The sequence below is a fragment of the Clytia hemisphaerica genome, unplaced genomic scaffold, assembly GCF_902728285.1.
Source record: "Clytia hemisphaerica strain Z4C2 unplaced genomic scaffold, Clytia hemisphaerica genome assembly, whole genome shotgun sequence".
In the NCBI taxonomy this organism is placed as follows: domain Eukaryota; kingdom Metazoa; phylum Cnidaria; class Hydrozoa; order Leptothecata; family Clytiidae; genus Clytia; species Clytia hemisphaerica.
Window position 1 is genome coordinate 420555 of NW_027103994.1, and position 26854 is coordinate 447408.

The window sequence follows — 26854 nt, forward strand, 5'->3', positions numbered from 1 at the left end:
ACATGCACAACACGCAATTTTCACACAGTTGGGCCCAACTTGAATACAATCTAATATTTGTAATTCGTTTTATAAGGACTGACCTACATCCATAAAGATGATACATAGCCCTAAATATAATATATTACGATCAGATTGAAGCCGACTGCCAATAGTTTCAGTTTCTGTCTGCAAATTTTTTGAATATAAAAGCTTCCTTTCTGATTTTGCTGAGTTATTGGAATGAAAATGATGACAGTGCAAAATGTATTTAGATACTTGTAGCTTTAACTCACTGTATGTACAATACTTGTTGTTGTTGTAATGTTTATTGTTGTTTATTCATTATGACACATTGTAAACTTCCTTTTACTGTACATAGTATTTTCATTTCATGTCCTTTCGAGCTCGAAAGCCCTTAGGGTTATTTTTCGTTTAGGAGATTTTTAAATGTACATAGACCTGAAAAAAGAAAGATATATCATCATCATTTCCACTCATTTATTGATGGATGGGATGGCGGTAGGTAAGAAGATTGATTGTGTTTTGAAAGGCTGAAGTAGTGTGAAAAGGCAGGACCCTGCCGACGCACCGGACTGTCCGGTGTATATTAATCCGGTGTATTTTTCCGGTGTTAAGAAGTATCCTTTCGTTACACCGGACACAATAAGTCAGGTGTTAGTCTGGTGTTGTGCATACAGCCGGAATTTTGGACGCCGGACATTATGAAACAAAAATTAAGAAACACTGGACGCACCGGAGTCATGTCCGGTGGGAAAAAAATATCCTTCTCCGACACCGGACATCCTGTGTAGAAATTGTCCGGTGGTAGAAAATTTCATTTTACACCTCAATTGAACGGAATTACGATCAAACCAAATCGAACGCAATCGACCGATTGAAATTTGATTGTCGAACGCAATCGAATCTCATTCGAATATTACCGCAATTTTCAGATTCGATTGATATTCGATTGTGTTCGATTGATGTTCGATTGCGTTCAATTGCGTTCGATCGTCGATTCATTGACCCCCGGATTGTTCATCGCATAATTTCTACGGGAAATCAAAAGTAATTTCATTCGGCTTGTGATGTTTGAGAGCTTGGATGTTGGAAAGCTGCAAGAATAAAGCCAGACATTCTCAATCGAACGGAATCGACGATCGAACCAGTCGACCAACAATCGAACCAATCAAATATTACCCAGAATTTTGACGTTCGATTGCGTTCGACAATCGAATTTCAATCAGTCGATTGCGTTTGATTGAGATCGTCTGGTTAAGTCCGGTGTGCGCCGCGCCGGCAGGGTCCTGTCGTTTACTAATTGATAAAATCAATTATCGATTAAAATGGATAGCTAATTGATAATTAATCGATTGATTAAATATCAATTAAAAACGATAATCGATAGCTAAGCGATACTCACAATTTTTCAGCACTCAATTAAATTATCACCATAGATTTTAAATCGATAATACCGATTAGGGTGGGAAGGTGATGGCGGACAAGATTGGAGGAAATTGTGTTTTTGAAGATGTAAAAGTTGGATTTGAAAAATTTTGGCCGATAAGAGCAAGGGGGGGAGGGGGTCTGAAGCTTATCGGCCCAATGCCGATAAAAATTTTGAAAGTTTTTTGTCAAAGACCCCTTACAAAGTTAATAATTGATATAATATTAAGCAGTTATTGGACAAAGTGGAAACCAATATGTAAAAATATTGCCAATATTTTTCATATTGGATGAGACTGCGTCCAAATAAATGGTTTATTATCTGTTCATCGCTAAAATACTTCTAGTTTTCAAACATAATTCCAATCTATGATCTATAAAGCTCGTGAATCTGGCTTCTTGGTAGTTTTTTATTCAAAAGTTTTATTTTTATTTTTATTTTGTGACGTAACGTGTCAAAAAGAAGATGCTCAATTGTCATCATTGAACTCGTTGTGTGAAGTCAATTTTTGAAATATATAGCCTCCATGGAAGCTATATATTCGAAAATATTGGGCAGTAAAGAAGCCAATCAAATGTCGCTATTTACCCGTGTCGGATAATAAATGATTAATATCGACATAATCAGATAATTGACAAATTGATACCTTGGCCCTATCGATTTTTAATCGATATCGATTTTTAATCGATAATATCGATGAAACTTCTAATTGATATAATCGATATCTTATATCTGGTCGATATAATCGATGTACTCACAATTTTTTAGGCGATTAGCTACCGTCAACTGCTCCAACTTGGGACGAGTGGTTGCAACATGGGACTTGTTGATATCTGGCCTGTATTTTTACTTACTATTAAATCTCTTTGACAACAAATTTGTTTTGATAACTCCACCAAGTTTATCAATCATACTTCATACTTCACATAATCTGTCATAACATGTCACGATAACTTTCACTGATAGCGCGCCCTTTTTAACTTTTGTTTTCATTCAAAATGACCTGACGCCGAATGGAGAATTAGAGAATGACCGCCGCCTAACCGCCTTACGCCTACCGCCCACCGCCCACCGCCCACCGCCCAATGGGATTAACAAATAGCGAGTGTGTAACTTGTCGCGCGAGAGTGACGTCAAACCCTCCATCGTTTTGCCACTAATTTGGTCTTCTTTGTTCCAGACACTTGCGCGTGTTCCACTACGGATTTTTTCATATTTCAATTTAAAAGCCTACTCGGTGCGAAAGAGAGATTGTGTATTTTTTAATACGCGATCCATTAAACTCAAATCCAATGATTTTGGTGGAATGGCTGTCCCATGTTGCGTCAGATAGTCCCAAGTTGGAGCAGTTGATGGTATCGATTATCGTTTTTGATCGGTATTTAATCAATCGATTAATTATCAATTAGCTATTGGATTTTAATCAATAATCGATTTTATCGATTAGTAACGTCTGGTTTTGTCTTGTGTTATTTTTAGAATGAACTAGATTTCTTGAGAATAGATTGAATTGTCCTACAGTGATAGTGATAGTATCTAGCTAGCTAGTATCCAAGAAAACTGGTGGCAAATGCCACCCCCCCTCGAGTGGAAGTTTTTCACAGGGGTGCCCCCCTCCGAAAAACAAAGGGTGCAAAAAGATGCCTTTGGTTATTAATTTTGGCGCCCCTTTGCTCTTTTACAGCTTAAATGGGTGAATTGCAGAAAAGTCATACAATGTCCCGTCCGCAATAAAAGCACCATTTATGCTTACAAATCAACATCTAGGAACTAGAGAACCCCCTTTTCTTTGTTGTGACATATTGAATGCCTTCTTCTGTTAAAGACATTTTTATTGCCTTCAAATAATCTATTCTGAATTTTTAAACTGGTAAAAACTAATATGGTCCAAAAATTTGTCCTGTCCGCAAGGGCAGAAAATTCTTTTTTAATTTCTCATTTTTTGAGACATCTTTAATGTTCTAACTGTATCAAGCCAATAAACTATAGGGAACAGCGACCGTAGTACTGTGGTAGAGCATCCGGCTAAGGTTCGCAAGGTTGTGGGTTCAACCCCCAGCCGGGTCATACCAAAGATTCCCAAAATTGATGCCTCTCTGCTTGATGCTCAGCAACTAAGAGAAGGATCAAGGGAAAGTGGAGAAATCCAGGGAGAAAGAGTGGCGCCCTCCCCTACCTTCAGGTAGATAGCTATCAAAAGAGTAGCCTTCGGGTCGCCTCCGACTGCGGTCGCAGACTTACTTATAGGGAACTACATATGCTTTTTGCAGCAGTATATATTCCTTTTCTTGACATTACATGTACTGGCTATGAATTAAAAACTTTTTGTCCTATCCGCAACAAAGTGTCTATAACACTCCAAGGAAGGCTATTTAGTGAAGTTCACAAAAATGTGCTACCGGATAACGGTAGCAGAAACTGAATCTTTTTAATTGAGTTTTTAATTGAGGCTACCTTACCACCAAGAACATTATTTAATCTGTCTTATATAATGTAAAATTGGATTTTAAACCTTTTTTTGATGTCCTAAAAGGCATTTTGCATTTTTAAAGTCATTACTTCAGTTCCAGCCAGTGCAGTGCTATAATACTTCATACGCCTACTTGATTTTGAATGTCATTTTTTTTAGTTTTTTAAAACATATAGATACAACTTCAATAAACTAGAAAAATTCATCAATCATAAAATGACTGGTAAGAAAAAGATCTATTTTTTGAAATATTGTTACTTGTTGTTCATGTATAAACTTTTCTTATTTTTTCTCAATTGAGAGCATTTCTAAAATGCTACTAAAGTAACTTACTGTATCATTAGTATATCTAATTTCTTATATATTTTATTTTTGAAATATGTTTTTTTTTCTTCAATAATTTTCTTTTTCTTATCTTATCCATTTCAAATAGAAAGAACACCACAACATATGACAACATCTGCTGACCGATTCTGGTTGCGCATTACAAACACATTGCCTGCTAAAGAAATAGGATCAGAAGTCTCGTAAGGACAAACTTTTGTTTTCAAGTGTTAGTTGAACAACGAAACCATTGAAGTTTTTTTTTTCAAGATGCTTTTTGGCATAGACTTGGACCAAGATTTTACAATTTAAAAGTTATTCTAAATAATGGGATCTATATTCTAATGTGCCTTCTTTCTTAAACTAGAGACTTTTTTCATGATATCTCTCAGATCGATCAATTTTCAATTTTTAGTGTAAGTAATCCAAAAATGCATCGCAAATTGCGAAATACGATACGCTAATTCGATCCCTGTTTCTAATGAAATAGCACTTAATTATCCTGTTACGTTTTGTAATTTGTTTTATAGATTGGGCATAATGGAAAAAGCAATGAACAGGAGAAGAGTTGGCATTAACGTAGGCCTCATTTTGTTTTCATCCATTGCTGCTTTTGCGTATGGACGTCAATTCAGCAAAGAACGAAAAAGTAGAGCTCAACAAATCGAAGAAGACCAATTCAAATAGATTATTATTTTTTTTGAAGTATATGGAAATAAGTACAAGATTTTTAGCTACCAGACACAGATTGCTAGCAATTCAAAAGAATTTTAGCTGACTTTGAATGTTGGAATTTTCTTAAATCAACGAAGTAAATCAATAAAAATATTATGTACTATGTGTAATTCAAGTTTTAAACATATTATTTTTCTTGTATTTTTAAATCTTTAAATCAAATGCAGAAAAATGATAACTGCGGTGTGAGTTTTTTTCTTTTTTGTAAATACGGACTAATTATTTTTACATTCAGAAACTTAGAAAACAGAATATTTCAAATATAGACTCTGGGTTGTTTTTTTACATCCCTTTTTCTTTCAAAGATGCTCAAAATTAACTAAAACTTGGTTTTCATAGAAATAAGCGTTCAATTATTATGAGCCTGACCTATTTCCATTTTTTTTTTTCAGTTGAAAAAATTAAACTAAAAATAATAATTATTAAAAATAATAATTACTGAAATTACATATGTCTCTTAGATCAAAGGTAAGATCATCATTCATCTATCATCTTTTAGGAAAACACTACTCCAGCAGATGTATAACTTCTTATGTATTTCAATGTTTTTTTTTCAGGTTTTAGGTGCTTATCGTACTCTTTTACGCACAAGGCAGATAGTGTTTTCAGGCGATGCAGTCGCATTAACAAAAAGTAGAGAGAAAATAAGAGACAGCTTCCTGGCTAATAAACATTTAACCGCATCAGAGGATATTTTACAACAGATTCAATGTGCTAATGAAACAAGTGATTTCTTGCTTCAAGGAGTTGTTCAAGGGAAGTTGAACACACAAGATAACACATACAAAGTCAAAATTACTGAACATACAAAACTTCACGATAATGTCCCTTTAAAAGAACAGAACAAAGTTGATCTCAATAATTTTGAAATTCCACAAAAATTCCGCAAGAAGAAGAACTGAATATCATAAGATGAACAAAGAGAATTTATTTTGAATGTGTAAATAATATTTTATATGAATGAAAAAAAATCACTTCTAAAAACAAAAACTTTGTTCCCGTAGTCCTAAAATAGACTAAATTCTTGTTGATGGAAACTGTTGATATCAACATCAGTTTAGTTTCCTCCTGGGTTGGTTCCACCGCAGAAATTTTAGACTAGGCCCAGTTCTCAACCCCCATCTAAAGATGTAAAATCCCTTTTACCCCCCCCCCCTTTTGCATTTTCTCTCCCCAGAAGTGTCTATTTTTATACTCTCTGCCCCTTTTCCTTGGCCCCTTTTTCTTGGGGCCAATTACTCTTATACACCTTTGAAATTTGCATTACACACTAAAGTGTACTTCTTTAAAAGAAAGATAAACAGATGACTAATTATCCAAGAAAGAGAAACATCTACCATATGTTTTTTGTTGAAAAGGTCTTTCCCCCGCAGGGAAAATTTTGTTGCACCTTTTTGAACCCCCCCCCCCTGGATGTCAATTTTTCTGTTTGCCCCCAGTTTTGAAAACTTTTGGAGCACCCCCTCCCCCTAGCATTACAGAATCTGTAAAAAAGTTAAGGTAAGTTTTGTGCCCAAATTGCATGACTTTCAAAAAACAAAATATTGTTTAGATATTTTGGTTGAAAGAATTCCCATCATACAGTATTGCAATGATTTTAAACTCTGTAATATATAAATATTTTGAATAATTTGAATTTGAATTAATTTGATGGATTTTCTTTTTTGTTTGATCTATGAATATTACCTTAAGTGAATTAAATTTCGCGTGGATTAATTTTTCGTAAATTTTGACCAATGCCTTGGGGAAATGAAAAAAAGTTTGATGAAAAAGCTAGGCAGATTTCCCAACAAATTTTCAATTCTTAACTCGCAAAAAAAAGTCCAAGCGAAAATCAATCTACGCAAAAATCAATCCGCTTAAGGTATTCTGCTTTTTCCAGACACAATGTATGTAATTTTTGGGTTTTTAAATTTATTGGTTTGATATTGCATAGTGTTATCATCATTATTTTTATTTTTACAGTAAAAAGATAAATAAAAACATGTCACAATTTCTGGGTCAAGTTGTTGGTACAAAGATGCAAAGGACTGTAAAAGTTTGTGTCAACAGTCTTCAACTGCACCCTGTGATATTAAAGGTAAGATTGTTCTAATGAGCCTTGATGACCTCTAAGATGGATTTGTGTCTCAGCAAAGTGTAAATAGAGACTTTCTGCCTCAGGCTTTAGCAATTACAGCAAAGTGTTAATAATCTGGGCTATGTTATTGTGTAGTGTCAATTTTCTGTTTGAGAATAAAATTGCTTTGATCGCTGTCTGATTTAACAATCATTGTACCATTTCTTATGAGGTAGGCCTGCTCTTTGCTATTCCATCTAAATACTTTGTACTATTTTTGCTAGGAATGTATGATTATATTTATTTCCCAATAATGGATATTGATTCAAAATTACTTGAATGTTCAATTCCTTTTATTTAGTATTGGAACCATAAAAAGATTTATTTTGCTCATGATGCTGAGGAAAAATGTAGAGAAGGAGATTTAGTCCTCATAAGACAATGCCGTAAACTCAGCAAAAAAAAGTCATACAAAGTCATTGATATTGTTGAAGCAGCACCTGTCCAAACTGCAGATCTAAAACAAGCCACTGGAATTTCACAGTCTGTATAATGATCCTACTATTTTGAATTTGTCTGATGGTATTTAGGGCAGTGTGACTCTTTCAAAGCCGCTAGGTTCGATTGTTGCAGGAATGTTATCTTTATATTACTGGTGCTGTAAACACTTTCACAGATATCAAACAGCGTTTTGATTCTTACAACTACATTTTACTATAATACGGTCAATACTGTTTAAGCTGAAAATGTTGGTGTTGGTGCGAAGATGTAACTAATTTTGCTAAAATTGAGTAGATTTTTTATCATAATTTTTTTATGAAGATTTATGAGCTTGTGTAAATATGAACTATACAAAATATTATCTGCATTAAGTCATTAATTACTTTTTTTTTGGTCAAACCTTGCCTTTAAATTTAAATATTGTATAAGCGTTAAAGGGACATAACAGTACTTGCGAAATTTGTAAACAAACTATATGCAGCGGATACAAAATCAAAACAAATGTCACATGTCAATATAAAAAATTAAACCAATTATGGCTAATTTTGATTGTTCAATGGTTTTACAAGTTTGTTTTGGACACATGATTTTAATTGTTCTCTTTAATGACACGTGGTTCGCGCAATGTTTACATTTCACTACTTTTATGGTTCTTTAATTGCATTATCTTGTCAGAACATTATTTTGGGACAATTTCTATTTCCGTATTTTTCTTTTAGAAATTATATTGAAAAAATCATTAAACGAGAAATAAATTACAAACCAAGCAAAAATGGATAAATTTAGTAAGAAATTATCACTTGGAGGATGGAAAGAAACCATGCAGAAAACTCAACAAGAATTCTCGACAGGGTAAACTTCACAATTATTATTATCGCCTAAAAGTAATTAGAAGTTTTCCTTTTTCCCAAAGTGTGTTTTGCTTTGTTTCTCAGTGCCCTTTTTATTATGAATGAATGCCCTGAAAATTTCAATATTCAAAATAATGAATTTTTTTACAGACTTCATAAGGGGGCGGCGTACGGGTTTGATGGTGTGACGGTATAAACCCTTTTTTCTGTCAGTGTTTCAGTGTTTCGGTGTTTGAAGAAAAAAGTGACGGTATTTTGGTGACAAAAATAAGGATTTTACCAAATTTTGCTGTCGATGTTGACGGTAATCCAAGAAATATGCGTCGGTATTTCGGTGTCTGCTACCCCCGTACGCCCCCTCTCATAACAGGCAGGGATTAATCACCTTGCTCTACCCTTACCTCTACAACTTAATGTAATCACCTGTATAGTTGCAATTATTATCTAAATTAATTGAAATCCATTTTTATTATCTCAGGCTACGAAGTTTTACTGAGAAAGCAAAGAAAGAAGCCAAGATTGCAAATAAAAAAGCCAGGTTTGCGAAAAACATATTACTCAATGACCCTTTTGCCTTTATATTTTGCACAAAGCTCTTGCTCTTTCCTCCAAGCAAGCAAGGCACCCTCAACAATTAAAATTTGACCACTTTCAGAATAGTGAAATAAGCTTTAATAATAATTCAGAATTCTATTGTAATTTTTGTAACTTTTTTATTGCCAGGAAATTAATGGAAGTTGAAGACGGGGGTGAACTGAGGTATATTTACAATGAATAAAAATGTTGTTGTCTACAACTAAATAAAAAGTTATTAGATTTTATGCGAATTTGATATGAACATTAGTAACTTTGAGAATCTACAAAGAGAGTTTCACTGGACAAAAAGTAAACAATTTGAATGCTAATTTATAGGCTGATAATATCATTAGAAGATTTTTTAGAAAAATGTAAAAAGGAGGCAGTGAATGATAAAAAAGACATTTAAATTCTCTTTTTAGGAATGAATATATTTTATCAGTCAATTTGAGTGCTGGCCATGACTTGTTCAAAAAGTAAGTCTTTGAAACCCAAGAATGGACATCTTGGACTTACTCCACTGTTAAATTAAGTCCTAAAATATTTCAATATACCAACATTTGAAATGTTATAGTGCTGTTTATCTGATTTGCATAGGTAGCGTTTTTTTATAGGTAGGGGCAGACTGAATAAGAAGTTCGTCTGAGGAAAAAAATTAAAAATATCACTGTGGCTAAATTGTTGTGTTGGTAACCAACAGGCTCTAAGTTGGTAAGGAGTCGGTGTTTCTCCAAGAAATACATACAGTAATAAATCATCTCTTTCAAAATAATGTAATTTATTTTCTACTGTAGATTTCAGAATAACTGGGCCACAATGCACGAAGAATCTATAATCAATGTGGAAAAATGTGATGTGAGTTCTTAAAATTCTGTTGTGTTTTCATTTCAATCAATCACAATGTTATTTAGCTCGAAAACTTATTGGGCTGGTTTATGATGCTTTTATTACAGTGGTTAACATTTCAGAAATCTTAGGTAAATCAGAAATGTTCGGCTATGATCTCCATAAGCGGAAAAAAATTTACAACTCTCCAATCAATTACCATATGAGTTTTTTCTATTTTTCAGAAAGTAGATGCTACAATCAACTCGTTTTCACGAGACTATTACAAATCTAAAGACTTGTTGGAAGAATTTCAAAACAACCTTGTTGCTCTGCCTGAGGTCTTGTCTAAAGTTGAAATTGCTCAACGTCGCATCGGTATGTGTACACTCAAAGAAATCCTATGACATTATCTATCAAGGTTCTGTGATAACCAATAATTTATTTGTCAGGGTTACAAAAATATAGAGCACACTCAACAGAAGTGGAACAATAAAATTTAAACATGGTATTCAATCAGCTATTTTTCATGTATATGACGAAGCTTTTCATGTTTAGTTAAGTTTCATGTTTTAGTTAAATTTCCGCCATTATGGAAACAAATGTCTGATCCCTTACACAAATCGAACATTTGTTTCCATAATGGTGGAAGTTTTTAACAAAACATGAATCACCTCTCTATACAATGCATTTGAAATAAATAATCACCAGATACAAGACGAAGCATGAAACTGCCATTAGCAGGTTAAAAATATTTCGTCTTTTGTTTTTTTAGTCGAAGAGCTTGGAAATATCGTGGAAATTAGAAAAATGTTAACTGGATTAATCGAGAAATTCAGATGGCTTTTATGATTCGATAAAACTTTTACACTTTAGGAAAACTCAAAAATCACGTTTGATTTATTGCAAAATAAGAGCGAGAGCTATATGAATTAATCTTTTTTGTAGATGGCTACTCTATCTCAGTCTCTGATTTTCCTATAAAAGATATATAATTCAATTTTTTCTCATCTTCGTTCTTTTAGATTCTATTGCAAAACAAGTGAAACAAATCGAAAGAGCTTTTCTAGACTACGAAGATGCGTGTGACAGATTGGAATTAGAAAAACAAAAGAATGAATTGAAAATCAAACTCAGTCAATTGGTGGAGACGAAACAGTTAGTACAACGTCCCTTAATGACATAATATTTTTATTTTTTTTATTTGTGGGCTTGTGTGGAGGTCCATGTGGTATAATTTGTTATACCACATCCCATTGAATTTCAACATAAACCACTGTCATCGATTACTTATTCGGGTCAAATTCCTTGTTCTTGGAAATTCTTTGCCGGAGCTTTCAAGGAAAAAAAATTCGATGGATACCCTACAGAATGATTTCACATTAACATCATAATATTATTTCATCATAACTTCAAAGTTAATGAAGATCTGACCAGTCTGGTAAGCACTGAACGTTTTTAAACAAATTTATTCAAAAACTATATCATGCCTATTTTCCAGTGCCGAATACACCCTTAAGAAGAGTATAGTGGAAGGCAAGAATTCACAGGCCTCTAAACAAGCAGCAGACAAAGTGACGTCACCTTCCAGAATCATTGCCGGTCCGAAGAAAACGAAAGCGAAAGTAGAACTAGAAAAGAGGTCCTCTATGGAGAGACAAAAAGCATACCAAGATGCATTCATGGAGCAAATGAATCAATACATACAGCATGGTGAAGTTGAAAGTAAGTTAGGATAAGTTTTAAAGACATATCGAGTGAATATCAATGGTAAAAATCAGTTCATATAGCTCATATATATATAGAAGAACAGAGTTTGTGTTTTCTTTGAATATATAATAATTGATTCATATTGAGTCACTTTTATTTGTGTTTAATTTTACTTTTTGGACCTACCGGGAGGTCCTTTAATTTGACCGTTGTCCGTTCGTCTGTTACAAGCTTTTCTCGGGATTGGCTCATTAGTTTTTTTAAATTTTTTGCACAATGATACAAAATGGCAATGCCTGAAAAGTAACGGAGCCCGATTTTTGAAAAAAAATTTTGGGGGGCAAATTTGGGCCAAAAACTACCTAAAAATAAGGTTTTTTGGACTTTGTGCAAAATTGCTTCATTAGTTTTTCCTGATTTTTGGCAGAAAGATAGAGTGCAAGGTACCCTAAAATGTGGCTGAAGTAATTTTTCTCAGAAAATTTTTTTTCGTCGTCAAATACGGATTTTCGCAAATTTGGGCCAAAAGCTACCTAAAAATAAGGTTTTTTGGACTTTGTGCAAAATTGCTTCATTAGTTTTTCCTGATTTTTGGCAGAAAGATAGAGTACAAGGTACCCTAAAATGTGGCTGAAGTAATTTTTCTTGGAAAATTTTTTTTCGTCGTCAAATACGGATTTTCGCTTTTTTGGGGAAATTCCCTTTTACCATTTTCCTGTTAGCAGCTCTTCTAGGGATTGGCTCATTAGTTTTTCCTGATTTTTGGCAGAAAGATAGAGTGCAAGGCATCCTAAAATGTGGCTGAAGTAATTTTTCTCGGAAAATTTCTTTTCGTCGTCAAATACGGATTTTCGCAAATTTGGGCCAAAAACTACCTAAAAATAAGGTCTTTTTTTGGACTTGGTGCAAAATTGCTTCATTAGTTTTTCCTGATTTTTGGCAGAAAGATAGAGTGCAAGGTACCTTAAAATGTGGCTGAAGTAATTTTTCTCGGAAAATTTTTTTTCGTCGTAAAATACAAATTTTCTTTTTTGGGGAAAATTCTGTTTTACCAAGTTTTGGTTTTACCATTTTCCTGTTAGCAGCTTTTCTCGGGCTTTTTATTTTATTTTTTTTTCATTTTTTGCACAATGATACAAAATAGCAATGCCTATAAGTGACGGAGCCCGATTTTGAAAAAAAAATTTGGGGTAAATTTGGGCCAAAAACTACCTAAAAATAAGGTTTTTTGGACTTGGTGCAAAATTGCTTCATTAGTTTTTCCTGATTTTTGTCAGAAAGATAGAGTGCTAGGTACCTTAAAATGTGGCTGAAGTATTTTCTAAGGGAAATTTTTTTTTGTCATAAAATTTTCAAAAAAAGACGACCAAGTTACACAATGATAAAAGAAAATAAATCAGACGTTTTTGCATTGTTCTAAAACTTATTGTGTTTGCTCAATACCAATAGTAAAATGAAGAATACCTACTTTTATCTGATTTTGATCAAGGTAGGTCCATTCAGCATGTTGCTTGTTCTCACATTGAGTTGCTTCTTTCCTTTTGGTCGATTTAGATCATGATGTGCATTTTTGCTTTTGAGATACTTCCGAAGAATACACCATTGTCCCATTTCTGTTTTTCTGCTCCATCAGAATTATGTACAAATAGTTTAGATCTTTTGTCATCATTTGATATCACATACCTGGTTTCCATTTTATGAATATTCATCCTGACCATGTTGTGTTGTTGTGTCCTCTTGTTGGTATTGTTTTGTTTCTTTTTGTTTATTACATTTTTTGAATAGTTGAAGGTTCAATACTTCTTTGACTATATATATATAGTCAAAGAATTATTGAGCCTTCGACTATTCAAAAAATGTAATAATTGGGGGCTGCATTTTTCAAAAAATACTGGGGGCTAACTTGCTAGGGGGACTGAGTGTTGTGTAAAAGAACTGGGGGCAGAGATGATAGATTACATATATTTAGATTATGTTAAAAATCTATGGTGTGGGGAAGGTTTAACCCTCTTAACTATGGGTTTTGAATACTTGATGGAGGAGGCCTAGCTGCTAAATGGATTTATTTTCCTTGGGTTTCACTTCCTCGACCCATCAAGATCTTCTTTTAATCAAGGATAACGCTTGTTTTTTACCCTCAATAAGTGAAGTAGCCTCTCCCATAGCTTGACCTCATTGTTAGCATAGCTCCTTCACGTGTTCAAACTTTGCATATTCTTTGATTTTCAGAGCCAATTGCTGGTTCCGCAAACTCACAAAATGTGTCCATGGACTTTGAGATTGGCGAATCTGATTTTTCAGCACTTAGCGAATTCCTTGGACCAGAGGTAAGATTTTATCTTGTCGAAAATAAAGGGTGTCGTCATTTGCATTGAATCGTCCAGCATTTTTTTGGGTCTACCTATGGCGTCCTATAGTTTTAGGACCTCAAAGATTTTCGTTTGTTTTTTCATTACTTTTGATTTGCTGGGTATACCAAAATTTAAACTTGGCTCTTCTCGAAAAAATAATTTTATGATGAAACAATTTAATTTCAAATGAAATAACAAAGGGAACTTTTTTTAATAAGAGAGCCTGGAAGCTAGCTGTAATTGATTTTGCTTTTCATCAAAAAAAAAAAGGAAAATAAGGAATTGTGAAAAATACTTGATAAACCATTGAAAATAATATTTGAAAATAAATAAATCAAATTTCAAAGTTCAAATTAAAATTTCGAGAATGGATAATTTTATACTATGTGTTCACTTGACCATCGATGAAATTCTCTATACAAACAATACGCCAAATGTCACAAACCCAAAACAATCTCGAAATGCAGAAGACACAATTATCTATTTTTCAGCCAGCATTCTTGTGTCTCTTTTCTCAACATTGGCCAACTTTGGATTGGTTATTGGTTTGACAAAAACTAACAAGGAATTAACATTGTCTCAGAAACTCTATATTTATTTATCATTAACGGACGGTATTGTTGCTCTAATCATGCCTTATTATTCGTCCCTTGAGATGTTAAAATTTTCGGATTGTTTGGCGCTTAATATCGGAACAGCTGTATCAATATACGCTCAATTAACAAGCTTTGGAACACTCATCACGATCTCATATCTTCGGAACCTTGCCATTCGAAGACCATTTTACACTGTCCCTCAAAGAAATGTTTATTATGCTCTGATTTGCTGGAATTTGTTTGCGGTTTTGGCGGCTGTTAAGGCGTATCTCACATACACGTTGCCCTATTTGTCACAAATTCATTGGCTTCTTGCGGGCCTAATAACAGGACTCGTCGTCACTCTGGCTACCATTTTGAATATTTGGTCCAAGAGAATTTTGGGAAAACGGTCACGTGTGTCGTCAACAGACATCGAAGTACAACAACACAAACGTAACAAAGCAGCCGTTAAAATCTTGAACGTAATATTGCTAATCTACGCTGTTTGTATTATGCCGTTCAGTATCTATATGATTATACTTGGTGTCGTAATGGTCGAGTACAAGGGCAAGGAAGACTTGTTACGCTTTGTTTACGGTTTATTTTCTTACGTGCACCTCCCGATTTTCCCATGCTCTGGTTTAAACGCTTTGGCATACTCACTGAAAGACAAAAAGATCAAGAATTATTTTAAACGTTTATTACGATGTAGTAAAAAATAAAGTGAAAATTAAGTAAAGCATTTGAACAAAAACTGTGTTTAGGTAAAATAAAGCTGGTTTTCATTTTTGAATTTCTGATTAGTTCGATTTTTTTCAGATTTCAGCTCAGCCTTGGCTGGATATATTTGGATTCTCGAATCTTCGAAATCTAGGTTCCTATCGGGATTTGTTGTTTTATTTTAGAAAATTTTTAGTTTGAAAATTGTGAATGTCTCGTTTGAACTTACTAGAAATTTTAGTGGTTGGTAGCACTCCACTTGATTGCAGGATGTGTGAATTAACGACTCACACTGGTAAATTTTGGTTAAAGAAGTCCATTCGTATTGATATAATATGTTTTTTATGTTCAAATTCGTCATTTCCTTCTTCTCTTTTATTCGTACGGCGACTCGGATACGGCACGCCGAACCGGGTTCTAGGCCAACTTTTCAAACTTTTCAATATTGCGTCTTTCCTAATCTCTCCTCTTCTAGATTGTGCTTGATCAACACTTTCTTCTCTTTTGGTTAGATGACGGGTGACTTAAGTAGCAGAACATGCTTACTCATGGCCACACCTGATGCCAGACTTCGGTCTTCATCTATCCACACTCAATTAATTTCTCAACTTTTTTTATGTTGACTTACCGGTTTTCTCTTCGCTCAATTTGTCTAATTGTAAGTTTGTTTGTTTTTTCGTTTTTTAGTCGCGTTTTGACGACCATAATACACGGGTTTGGAATCAGCTCTTTGTTTATTTTTTTTTATAAGTAGGATCAAAAAAATACAAGAAAACAAACTCTCTGATTGAGCAGTTTTCAACAAGCATTTGATCCTCCCCAGGAATCAATTTGTGTCTAGAAGGGTGAATATTTTAAGATAAGTGATCAAGAAAAAACGAAAAATCTTGCTTTCAATTTTTGCTCATTTTTCAGGAATTAAGTTCGTTCAAGAAGCAGAGTGCAAAACAAAAACCAAAACACGAGAAAACAACCCCTCAAGTGAATACCAACACCACCACGACGCTAGCCGAAACAGCTGAAAGCTATTCTGAGATGTCTCCTGAAGATATTTTGAACAGGGAGCTAGCAAAAGGTCTGGATATTAGTTCAACCTGTGACGGCGTCAAAAATGAAGAAAACAATGAAGGAAATACAGAAGATTCACCAGAAGATTCACCAGAAGGTTCACCAGAACCACAGCAAAGTAACCAAAAGATTCATCCAGAAACTGAAAGTAATAAAGAAGACGCTAGAGAGGAGAAAAGTGATAATTCAGAAACTGCAGAATTGATAAACAAAGACAATAGTGTGGAGGATCAAGATGAAGTTGGTAATACTGATGGTGGTGGACCAGTTGTTGCTGAGGATATTGCACCTGGTGGCAGTGATGATGAGTTTTATGATGCAGATCCTTAAGGTGGTGGTTATGATGAAATAGTAAGATAAATCGACACATAACTTTCGACTCAGGTACCTCGATGTATTTGTCCTATTTTGAGCTTAGCCTTGCCAAAGTTTTAAATACTGTCCTTTATACTCTCAACCACCCATCAAAGTCTGCATAATATTTTACCAATAAAAATCTCGAACATGCTTTTTTCACGCTTTTAATATTGATAAAAAAATGATTGCCACTATTAGAGCGATGATAAGTGGACTTGATGATTGACCAGAAAAAATGACGGGTAGATTTTTCTCTTCTGTTTTTATGCGTGCTGAAATTATTAAAAATGGAAAAATTCTTTTGATATTGAAATTTTACCTATAAAAACAGCCATCATCACCTGTCTAAAATTTTACTTGGTATTTCCTTAAAATTTAATTTGCCTCAAAATTTAATTTGCCTCAAAATTGTTAATTCACTCGTTGGAAATTCTTGGGCAAATTTGAGGTATTTTTTCTGTTTGCCCCTCATACTTACTTACATATCCATAAATTTAGTTTAGTCTCGCCAAGTAATTTGAAATTTTTTTCTTGTGTAAAATAGGGGTAGTTTTATATTGGACTTTGCATCGTGTTTGACGCCTTCAAATTTAGAATAGTTCTGTTCGATGTTTCTGATGCACACGCTTTATTTTGTAAGAACAAGTGAATTTGTTGAGACTCGGGTGTTCTCAATAGACCTTTTCATAAATTACGTTACCAACATCACTTGCCTCGTTTTGAAATTATTGCCAAGGTGATTAACTCCCAACGGACTACTTTCTATTCATAAAAAAATTATTTAATTTCTCAAGGGATATGATCACCATTGAAATTGTTTGAATACGAGGCAAGTGTTGTTCGTGATGTAATTTATGAAAAGGTCTATGTGATGTGTTTTTCAGGCTTTAAATACGTTCTTAAATATGCTTTCTTACGCTGTAAAGCTAGCGGCATACATCAGCATGTTTTGTATTTTAATATGTGCCATTTATGAGATTATTATGAGTTAGATTATGTTTATAATTCAAATTCTAAGGTTATTGAGCCTCAAAAAGTGGATAAATATTCCAGACTTTTGACCCTTTTCGCGAAATTTAAATTCTCTAAACATATTCCAGAAACTTTTTTATAACCTTTAATTAATGAAGCCAACATGAGCCATACGGATGAATTTTGAATTTTATAATTAGAATTTTTCAGTTTATATATTAATTTATACATTATTTTTTTTATCTTTTATTCTTTAGAAATCTAGGAATTCAGAATAAGGTTAGGTTGGAAGGATAATTTTGTTTTCTCTGCTAAAGAGGGTTCTGTTGAAAAATTAATGATGGACAAAAAAATAAAGAGAAAAGGCTTTTAATTTGATTTTTGGAAACTTGCTCTTAAATTCTTTAAAGGCAAGAACTAGTTTAACCCTTCGACTAGTTAAACCCTGGGGGCAAAGAGCCCCCCCCCCCTCCAAAAAAAACTGAAACTTTTGATAATTTTTGAAATATTTATACAATTGACTTGACATTTTTTAAATGTGCACCAAATATGAATTTGCATCTTTGACATTATTGATGACGTCATCATCATTTGAAAATGCCGAAAATAGTACCCCCGTACCCCCTCTTTTTTTTTTTTTCATTTCTATTTTTTTGCTCCAATTTTGTGAGGCGACTCCTACACGTATTTTTTGGATACCTACTGGTATCGTGTATTTTACCGACCAAAATTGTCCTTTTTTGCCTTAATCAGCCCTAGGCTACTGCATCTAGGAAAAATGCTATAGGTTTGAAATTTCGACAAATATTTATAATAGTAGGGGGCCAGGTCTGGGGTCCCGTGACATCTTTTTTACGACCTACCCATTTTTAGTTTATTCCAAAGAACAGTATATTACAAGATATTTTTGAGAGGGAGGAAGCGGATTAGGCCAGGGAAAACTTTTTATGACCAAAATAGTGACGCCATAGGCAAAACCGCAAGGGAAAATAAGGGGTAGATCCTTATCTACCAATGATCAAAATTTCAAGGTCATTAGTACATTTCAATCTTGAGATTTTAAGGGGGGAGGGTCAGCAGTTTTTTCATCTACCCACCTGAAGAATGGATTATCTAGACATCGAAATTTAACAAACCATAACATTTTCGGTCAAGGTCTTTCGCGAGGTTGATTTTTCTGAAAATTTACCCAACAAAATGCGATTCTCGGCACCAGATGGTCAGAAACTTAACAAAATAACCCCATTTTCTTTATCTACTTTTCACACTAAATTTGTTGGTGGCATCGGATATTTCATTTTCAGAGAAAAAATCTTTAGAAAAGGGGGGCTTGATGAATTCTATCGATTAATAAAAATTTATTCAATGGAAAACTGCATGAGATCAGAGAGGCGAAGTTTTTTTGTCAATTCTACAACGTATTAGGAGCATGATAATAAAATTTGCCTTGATCTAAGGCATAGATTTATAAAGCCCGAAGAGCTAGATGGCGTGCTTTAAGCTCTTCCAAGCAAAAAATGAAAATCGCAAAAAATATTGCAGCTTTTGTTTTCGAAAACCCGCAAAGCTTCTGATTGGTCAAATTGCTGAAATTTTATTGTAATGTCACGTGACTTAGGTAGGATTTCGGATTTTTGTTCAGCAAAAGCACGATATCTAGCCCTTCGGGCTTAATAAATCTATGGTCTAAGGGGTACTCTACGAAGTAACACAATTCAATCTCTCGACTGATGGTCAGTTAAAATGTCCTTTGGTCAATTGGTCAATCTCCATCTCTTTAACCCATCATATGAGAAAGCCAACTGCATTTCTTTCATTATTTATCATTATAAATTCATGGTATCATTTAGAGCTAAGAACGAAAAAAAATAAAAAAAATTTACCGAACAAGTGACAAAACAAAAAAATATGACAGATTTTATGGTATGGTATATTTTGTTTTATTTAAAGTAATTTACACTAAGTTTAAGCATATAAACGTTTTTCTAACCTATAAAAACACACTATTGGAATCCCGACATTTTATGACTAGCTCCGTATTACAAACAACGACTTTTACATTATATACCCTGGGTCAAGCTATATCTGCCATTATTGATCGGAGTTTTCAGAAAAATAGTACCCTATATGGTAGCACTACTCGATGTGGGTCACTTTTTCACTGTCATTGAGTAGTGGTACCCTTAGGGTACCATTTTCGAAGTCTCCCTGTTCTTCCCAACTAGTATTTTTTCCAAGAAAAAACTGTGACTGAATTCTCAACCCTTCCCCATGACTTGTGTTAGTAAAAATAGGTACTCAGTAGTTCAACCTCTTAGACGATCTTATCACTAATGTAAAAAAGGGAATAATTAGTTCCAATAAAGGTAATATGTTAACAATTCTTTTCATCTTTCAGACTGGCAGCAATTAAGAAATTCAGATCAGAGGATTAAATCAGAATCATGCTACCTGCGAGTGTGAAATAGGTACCTTGGTGACGGTGCCCCATTTTGCTTAAACAGGTTAAAATTTGAAATACCCTTTACTTTATACCCTCAATATGACAATAATACCCTTTCGAAAAAGTCTCAAAATCATAATCTGATTGAACGTTTTTTTTTCTCTAGTACTTCCTAGTACTTTGGATGAGGGTCAAGTATTCTTAACTTATTAACACTTGACTTTTTTACAAACATGAGAAATGATCAATTTGAGAGTTTTGGACTTTTGAGTGAACATTTGGGTTAAAATTACATTTCTTCCTCAAAGCTTTCAATTTATCTCTAACAAAGAAAGCAGTTTTCTTCTGTTAACCAAATACGAAATAACTTATCAAATAACTTATTCTTATCAAATTCTGTGAAATTCACACTAGAGGGTATTCTTAGGGTATTCTAAAGATTTGGCCAATTTTCACCCTGATATTCTTATAGAAGATATTCTTATAAAAAAAGCGTGAACCAGCCACGTGTGGTCGAGTCCCACTAAAGATGCTACAGATCCTAAAGGTTAGCCTATTACCTAATGGACGGGGTTGGTGGGATTAGCAGGGTAGGTAGAAAAATACAATAAGACTAGGGAGGGGAGTTTTCCTTAGTGGAAAGCTTGTAAAAGGCGACTAACAAAAAAAAACTACTTCAAAATTTCGCTGCTCAAATAAAAAAGTGAACCAAGGTTTAGCATTTTGCTCTTTAAGTTCCGTTTTCTTTTTACTTTCTGTTATTTTACCAGGTTAAATTTTCTTGTAGTTGTTGTTTTTTAATTTTCTTTTGGGCTGAAATGGAATGAAATATGAGATTGGATTAAAGAAAAAAAAACTAATTAGTTGAATAGTGCTTAAAACCAGAACCTGTTACTCGAACTTTCCGAACCGACTTTTCACTCAAACTTATTGAACCCCGGAGGGGCACTCGATTTCTAAACGGCGGCATGTGCCGCCGAAAATTGCCTTTCAAAATCGGACCCTTATGCAGTTCTTGAGCAGTGAAAAGGTACCCTTACAGTGCATTTTACCGAACGTTTCTGACCCTTACAGTGCAGCTTGATTTCATATCTTATTTTGCTGAAGCCATCTGAAAATGAGTCTGAGATGTCGACACAATAATGTGAATTAAAACTGTAAAGATACACCAGATTTTTACTGTCAGACTTGCAATTAAGTAGTTCTCGAACACACCCTTACAGTGTATCCAGCTAAAAGAACACCCTTGTAGTGCACTCTATCAAAGTACACCCTTACAGTGCATTTCAAGGGTCTCGAAAAATCGAACCATATGAGTGCCCCTGTTCGAGTAATAAGGTCTGAAAAATTTGATTTTGGAAGGTAGAAACCAAATGTCAACTCATTAAGAAAATACAAGCTTTTTTTCGTCAACCAATATATATTTTCTGTTTTTTAAAATTTTCAATTTTCGTCAAAAAAGTGATGTTACTACATAATACAATGTCGTCATTAAAAAAGAAAAGAAAAAGAAAAAGAAACTGTTTATGAAAAATCCTCTTCAAAAAGTATGTTCGCTTTAAGCTTGAGGTACCTTTGAACTTTATGTTTGTTCGTAATATAAGAGACATTATATTCCGACTAGGCTTAAGGGGTTCTTATCCAACGCTTGCGCCGAAATTGAGCATACAGTGTGTCCCAAAAAAGTAAACAAATTATTATATTAAAGTCATCATTATATATGCGAAGTTTTATGACTTAGTTTACTTGTTTACTTTCAATCTCCAAAAATTAATTTAGTCATCTTGGGAATTGAATATCTAATGATTGAACAAAGAATTCTAATCTTCAATTATTCCATTCCCCAGTTTAGATGACGAGTTTTGTGTTTTGAGGATTTTCCTTTATATAAAAATATGCCCGCTTTTTTTTGGGACATACTGTACATTCTTGTTCTCACTCGTTATAGAGAGACGAAAGCTTTCCAATAAAATTTAAGCTTCTGCGAATATTACTTTTTGAAGGATCTCCTGTTTTTATAGTTTTTAAAATTCAGATACCATAATATCGAAAAATATTCATGCACATTTCTATTTACAATACAATAGTTCTATTTATACTGAGACGATTAATTTGTCTGAGACGAGCAATTTAGAAAATGAGCATTATGGAGGAGTGTACTTTTTATTCATGTTTCAATAAATAGGATTTCCTCCACAGATCACATTTTACAAACTACTCGTCTCAGACGATTTTTCCGTCTCAGTATAAATGGAACTAATGTTTAAAAAAAGTGTAAAATTGGTTGTTCTTGTTTAATAAATTGGGAATAAATTACTGCGTGTCTTTAACTTAATAATATAGCTCATAATTTCTACGACTACTAATTTTAATAATACCTTGAAATTAACTCATTTATTTTTCTACAGACTGTGCGAGCATTTCAAATAACAATAATGGTGTCATTTTCAATGTAATAACAGATAGCTATTAACTGATAACAGATTTTCAAAGTATGAAAAAGTAAGTTTGTTCAATCCTTATTACCATACTGCATTAATATCCCAACTTCGTGTTTCAAATCCCCATATGCCCTAACCTTTATATGTAAACCCCACCTATCGCCTCCAATTTTAAGGAGACCCAAAATTTTCACTTTTAGATTTAAAGATTATATCCAAAAAGATATATTTATTTACATCTATCTATCTACATATATTGAAAGTTCTCTAACTACTTAGCTCATTTCCCCTACAGCTTAAGAGAGCCTGTCTACAGAGCATCCTCGAAAGAAATGAGAACCTGTTTTTAAAGTATCCTTTAATCACAAAGACCAGATATTTCAACACGTTTTTTACATCAAAAAGGTGAACCTGTATTTCAACCATCCTTGGAAGAAAAATGACCAGCTGTTTTTCACACATCTTCATTTTCAGCTTCGTTTCGGAATAAACCATGTGTGATGCCGAGAGCGCCACCAGATACAAATCGGATGAAATTATCTCCCACTAGTGGACCCATGGCGTATAACGACTTCCGGCCGCGGCATTCATACGTCAAAAGGTCAGTGTCTAAACAGTTTGTTTTTATATTAAATTCTTCCTCTGGATCCTCGCGTAGTAAATGCTCCTCTTTGATGAAGTCCAGATTCGGTTTTGATCCAACATGGATGATGACTCGGCTCACGTGAACTTTGAACGAGGCACCGCCCTTTTTACCACATGGCTCAATAAGTACTTCCTTATTGGGTAAGATTTCGGCCAATCGGTGTTGAGGAAGTGGCGTGTAAAATTCACATTTTGATTTGAGCTGTATCAGCGATTTTAATTTCAAATAGTCTGCGTAGGCAGACGATAATTGGTTTAGAACGAGATTAGGGTCTTTAGGCGAACGTCTGAACACGTGTATGACTGGTATCTGTCGTGAGATGAGGTAAAGGACTGCGTCTGCTGCAACTAGCCCACATCCTACTACAACCACAGGGCATTTGTGTGTCTGGAGTCGATCGAAATCTGGGAAGTGGTGATGTACGAAGGTGAAGTCTTCACCAGGGATCTCGAGTTTGCGTGGATTATTGAAAGCTCCGGTTGCCATAACAATGTTGTCCGCTTTCACGGTATACGTTTCACCTGTTTGTTGGTCTGTATATTGAACGCCTTCCACCGTCCATTGTGACGTGTTGGATAAGCTCTGTGAGATGGATTTGACGTAAACGTTATCAACGAAAAATGATGATAAGCCCATATATTTGACATAGTCGGAATAATAAAGCCCTATATAATAAGGGTTTGTACGCTCTGGATGTACACCACCGACGCTGGGAACTTTTGGTAGATTACCAAGACTCAATTGTTTCTGTTCATACCATTCATTGAATGTATATCCAGGTAATTCCAACCAGTTTGCCAAACTAACAGTCAATTGTGAGTTAATCATATTATGCCATGAACCACCCGGTGGACCAAATCCAAGAACAACATGTCGGACTTCATTTTCGGGTAAATATTTCCATTCGATAACCGATTCGGGTTTGGTCAACATATCAGCATTTGGATGGTATAAATGGTCGAAGAGAATTGATACAGGATTCATGGTTCGTGAATCGAACAAACCTTCGCTCAGCCATTGTAAATCCTGCGGAAATGAAGAGAATCAAATTCTTTATTACATAGAAAAAGACAACTACAGATGAACATTCTTCAAGTGATATAAAAATCAAATATGAATTTAAAAAGTTCATTGGCGAGCCCTTCAGAAATCGAAATTATGACCTCTTGGAATTTCATCAAAAGTTTGACTTTTAGAGGCTCCTTTGGCTTTAGTTTTTATTCACAACATTTCTTATACATTCCAAAAATGAAAAGCAACGAAAAAGAAGTTATGGCCCTGGTATTTTTACACTCGTAAGTGACAGCTAACATGTACCCAATACCAAAATTACCACAAACAATTTCAACTGAATTAAGTTAATTTAATTATCAGCTGTCAAGCAAATAATGATACAAACTCAAATAGGATAGAGGATGCAGATGCAGAACGGTCTAAAGTCCACTACCCTAAATGTGTGTGCTCTTTTTTGCCCTCATACGGAAACCATGTGAGCATAATTTGGAAAGATCCCATGAGAGTGGTTTCTACATAAAATACTGCTCACTTGGAGCGAGTGGACACATTAAAGGGAATCATTTTCCACCTATAAAAACCTACTCGGGTAAGTTATGGCATGTCTCAAAAACTGAAAATTACCATAATTTTTATCGCGAAAATCTGCGAAAAAAAAAACAATTAGGTTACACATCAGGTCAAAAACATAGTACCCTTCATGCTCAGTCATTTTTTCGGTTGTTTTCTTTCAACTAATGCGATCTAAAAATTATGGTAATTTTAGGACATGCCATAACGATTACTAATAAAGGGATAGTTAGAAAATAATTTCTTCAATTATTTACCTGCAGAACAAGTGATTTGCTCATGGACACATATTTCAATCGTTCTTTCAACACCGGGTTATCCACAGGTTTTCCGTTATAATACGGCCAATGACCGGACAAAAAGTATGATAGGATAATTGCGGACGGTCCATTTCCTATAAATTAATAAAAATAAGTTTTAATAATTTTCAATGAATAGATTGAATGAAAGGATATCTTGTTACGGTCATTTTTTTCGAATTTTGGCTTGGATGGACAACACTTTGCAAGCCTACTACCCCAAGGATTCACCTGACATTAATATTCCAAGACCCTTGGATTACCAAAAGGTCAACTAACGTCAGATTTTTGCTTTTTTGTTACCCATAGGGAGATTTTTTGGTTTGATGAAAAAGGTACTCTTAACAAACCTCGTACCCAGGGCAATTTACACCACTATTTAACTTTACTGATAGACGTGATTATGATAATCGTTTCTATCGCGCTATCAATATCATTTAAAAGTGAACTAAAAAGGGACTGGGTTTGAGTTTGACTCTTAACGCTGGTTTCCCATTTAGCCTAAGAACATATCCCCTAAATAAACTAAAGACTTTAAAATTCTTCTTACCTATGATGGCTACATCATAATCTTTTCGGCCATGTGTATCAGGATCACTTGATAATCGTTTCTCTAGTCTCATAACTTATTCTCAATTTGTTTCTTTTTTTAAAATGTCAGATCTAAAAATGAAAGTAAAAAGTAGGGTTAAAACAGTAAACACTTTGATCAATAGTACCACCACGGTCCAGCCTTTATGACCAGTGTTAAAGGATCTTCTGTATCAGCCGGGTTGTCCTCTTAGATGCTTTTCCGTCTCAAAATTCTGTTTAATCTGGTATAATTATTTACCAAAATGTGCTAGTTTGCCTTGTAAAATCCATTTTCCCTTCCTTGCTTTGACCACTGTAAGATTAAACAAAAAAGTATGCGATACAGTGAGATTTACTGTCAGGAGTGAAATTGAAACTGGTAAAAGCAGTGAGTGGCTCAAGCTTATTCAGAATGAAACACATACAAAAGATTACACTATTTTTTAAACAGTCTAAATTTTCTCTAAAACCACCATCAACTTCAAACCCCGAACTCGACTCAAAAACAACCATACGTGCGGCCCAAAATTAAGCCTTTGAAATCGACCCTTACGGTTACGGTGATTTCTTGAGGATTTTTTCAGGCCAAATATGATCAGATTTCATCTCATCTTTACTGATTTCGATCCTTACAGTGCACTTTGTGAAGCTTGGAAAATATACCCTTAAGGGCTGCACGTATGGTAGGCCATTAACCTTGAACGCCTCCAGGCTTTAAACCCACCATGGAGTTCACCAAACTTTAATTATCAGTTTCGTAATGAATGTCAGTATTGCTATATGCTGATTTTCAAATTATACGTGCTACTTGTGTGCTAATTATCGAAAATTATCAAACTATTATAAATAATTATTATATTAGAATTTAAATTAAAATTTCATTTCATTTCTGACGATGAAATAAACTCAATTCTGTTGATAAGCCTGAAATTTTTTGAATTTCTTAAATTCCAACCGTCCATTAGTAGCCTAGGTAAAGCACTGATTTTTCATCATTTGATTTTTTTTAATCGCCAAATAAAAAAAAATCAAGTAGTCAATTAACCAATGATTTTATCTAAGGCAGCGTGTCCAGGAAACAGAATCTAACACCTCTTGCATTTTTAGTTGACGTCAACATTAACATCAAGATTAACAATTTCATGTTTCTCTTTAACACTATCTTCAAAAGATAAACATTACTGCGAACATTATTGCACGCAGTAAACTAAACAATAAAGCACACCCATTTACTTCAAAATTTAGTCATCAAAATATTACAAAGTCCAACAACCCCATCACGTAGTACCACCACATGAAACCCACGTGTTTGGAAAGAGATGCACCCAATCTGTTTTTTATA

General features: G+C 34.2%; 3 protein-coding genes and 1 long non-coding RNA gene across 4 annotated transcripts; 3 read left to right on the forward strand and 1 right to left on the reverse strand.

Moving 5' to 3' along the window:
- The first annotated feature begins 5408 nt into the window (after window positions 1–5408).
- On the forward strand, window positions 5409–5860 carry LOC136811283 (uncharacterized). The gene is made up of 2 exons (XM_067067899.1): window positions 5409–5426; window positions 5516–5860. The coding sequence occupies exons 1-2, from the start codon at window positions 5409–5411 to the stop codon at window positions 5858–5860; spliced, it is 363 nt and encodes a 120-aa protein (XP_066924000.1).
- A 2375-nt stretch (window positions 5861–8235) lies between these two features.
- LOC136811220 (dysbindin-like) lies at window positions 8236–16620 on the forward strand. Its single transcript, XM_067067832.1, has 10 exons — window positions 8236–8370; window positions 8848–8907; window positions 9093–9128; window positions 9368–9421; window positions 9740–9800; window positions 10016–10148; window positions 10796–10928; window positions 11272–11495; window positions 13710–13807; window positions 16045–16620. The coding sequence occupies exons 1-10, from the start codon at window positions 8291–8293 to the stop codon at window positions 16525–16527; spliced, it is 1362 nt and encodes a 453-aa protein (XP_066923933.1). The 5' UTR covers window positions 8236–8290; the 3' UTR covers window positions 16528–16620.
- A 2689-nt stretch (window positions 16621–19309) lies between these two features.
- LOC136811222 (uncharacterized) lies at window positions 19310–22485 on the forward strand. Its single transcript, XR_010847214.1, has 3 exons — window positions 19310–19449; window positions 19925–20030; window positions 22378–22485. It is a non-coding gene; the product is annotated as an uncharacterized lncRNA (long non-coding RNA).
- Window positions 22486–22753: 268 nt separating this feature from the next.
- LOC136811221 (oxidative stress-induced growth inhibitor 2-like) lies at window positions 22754–25604 on the reverse strand. Its single transcript, XM_067067833.1, has 3 exons — window positions 25490–25604; window positions 24898–25034; window positions 22754–24082 (listed from the first exon to the last, which is right to left on the reverse strand). The coding sequence occupies exons 1-3, from the start codon at window positions 25560–25562 to the stop codon at window positions 22865–22867; spliced, it is 1428 nt and encodes a 475-aa protein (XP_066923934.1). The 5' UTR covers window positions 25563–25604; the 3' UTR covers window positions 22754–22864.
- Window positions 25605–26854: the final 1250 nt, after the last annotated feature.

Bases quoted from the DNA above. Each gene is read 5' to 3' on its own strand.
- LOC136811220 (XM_067067832.1), top strand. From the start codon at position 8,291: ATGGATAAATTTAGTAAGAAATTATCACTTGGAGGATGGAAAGAAACC. The intron at 9,801-10,015 runs GTGAGTTCTTAA...TCTATTTTTCAG, and splicing joins TCAATGTGGAAAAATGTGAT to AAAGTAGATGCTACAATCAA. The intron at 11,496-13,709 runs GTAAGTTAGGAT...TTTGATTTTCAG, and splicing joins ACAGCATGGTGAAGTTGAAA to AGCCAATTGCTGGTTCCGCA.
- LOC136811221 (XM_067067833.1), bottom strand. From the start codon at position 25,562: ATGAGACTAGAGAAACGATTATCAAGTGATCCTGATACACATGGCCGA. The intron at 25,035-25,489 runs GTAAGAAGAATT...ATTAATTTATAG, and splicing joins TTATGATGTAGCCATCATAG to GAAATGGACCGTCCGCAATT. The intron at 24,083-24,897 runs GTAAATAATTGA...TCATTTCCGCAG, and splicing joins GCAAATCACTTGTTCTGCAG to GATTTACAATGGCTGAGCGA.